The 1398-nt window shown below is 42.8% G+C and overlaps 1 protein-coding gene across 1 annotated transcript; it reads left to right on the forward strand.

Moving 5' to 3' along the window:
* The first annotated feature begins 591 nt into the window (after nucleotides 1–591).
* On the forward strand, nucleotides 592–1168 carry LOC133740905 (uncharacterized). Its single transcript, XM_062168844.1, has one exon. It carries the CDS (start codon nucleotides 596–598, stop codon nucleotides 1067–1069), a length of 474 nt encoding a protein of 157 aa, XP_062024828.1. The 5' UTR covers nucleotides 592–595; the 3' UTR covers nucleotides 1070–1168.
* The last annotated feature ends 230 nt before the right edge of the window (nucleotides 1169–1398 follow it).

Here is a 1398-nt window from a genome sequence, read left to right on the forward strand (position 1 = left end):
TGAGTAAAATTTCAAAACATCTTTAGCAGACTCTCTATTTTGACTATTTAGCTATTTTAGAGAACATGTTTAGCTTTTTATCTATTTTAGCAACTGCACTAAACTCCTAAGTGGCTCTCCATTATAACTTTGGGAAAAACTCACAAACAGTACCTGAACTTTCGGTCACTAATAACGTTTGTACCTTAAGTTCAAAAAATATCAGATTGGTACCTGGACTTTTAACCCCGACCCAAGATACGTACCTAGAAACAGTAAAACCGTTAACTGGGTTAACTTTTCAAGGGTATAGTCGTCCTTTAACTGTTCATCTTCTCCAAACCTCTCTCCTATCTCTCTGCAATCCTAGATTTTTCACTTACACAACAGCTAAGCTATACACACACACAGAGAGAGAGAGAGAGAGTTAGTTGTCGTTTGTGTATATTACCTCTCTCATATAGTCATAGTCATAGTCCTCTACAAATCAACGGCAACGACTTGTTGGAGATGGACGAGCTACGGCCACAAGATTTGTCGTCGCTGGCAGAGTCTCCGAGGAACTCTCGCACGTCGAGGGAGCTGAAGTTTCGATCTGCACACTACAGAGAGAGAAATGGCAGAATCTTGGGTTTCTTCATCAATCCAAGAAAACCCAAATGAGGAGGAAACAAATGAGTCATTGGAATCAATCTTTTCTTCTTCTACGTTCAACCGACAAGTGGAGCGGGAAGAAGGAGAATTGCCCAAGCTAAGGAGCTTATCGTCGAGCGGCAGCAGGAAGAAGAAGAAGAAGAATCAAGTTTTGCTTGAAGGGTATGTTGATTCGGCTGATGAGGACGATCTGTCGAGGACCAAGAGCTTAACGGATGAGGATCTCGATGAGCTCAAAGGGTGCTTGGATCTGGGATTTGGGTTCAGCTATGAAGAAATTCCCGAGCTCTGTAACACCTTGCCTGCTCTTGAGCTTTGTTACTCTATGAGCCAGAGGTTCATGGACAAGTCGCCGGAGACCTCTCCTGCTGCACTGGATTCCTGCTCTTCTGTGTCTAGTCCGATTGCCAATTGGAAGATCTCCAGTCCTGGTTAGTGATTTGGGTTTCTCTCCATTTTGTTGCTCAATGTTATAGATTTTTTTTTTCTGTCTTTTGTTGCCGTCTTTTTATCCATTTCGATTGATTGAAGTGCTTAAACTTCTGACCTGTGGTGAATCTTTGCTTGTCCATGTGACCATCCAGAGGTTGTGAAGGCGAGGCTCAAATACTGGGCACAGGCTGTGGCGTGCACAGTTAGATTGTGCAGCTAGCTGATATAGATTAGGATTTTATGCTTTAATGCCTAAGAAAAATTTTAAATGGACCAATATTCTCGGGTGGAGATGAAACATCAATAGGTGTGGGTGGGTGGACCTTCCTGTGC

Source organism: Rosa rugosa, chromosome 3 (assembly GCF_958449725.1).
Source record: "Rosa rugosa chromosome 3, drRosRugo1.1, whole genome shotgun sequence".
In the NCBI taxonomy this organism is placed as follows: Eukaryota; Viridiplantae; Streptophyta; class Magnoliopsida; order Rosales; family Rosaceae; genus Rosa; species Rosa rugosa.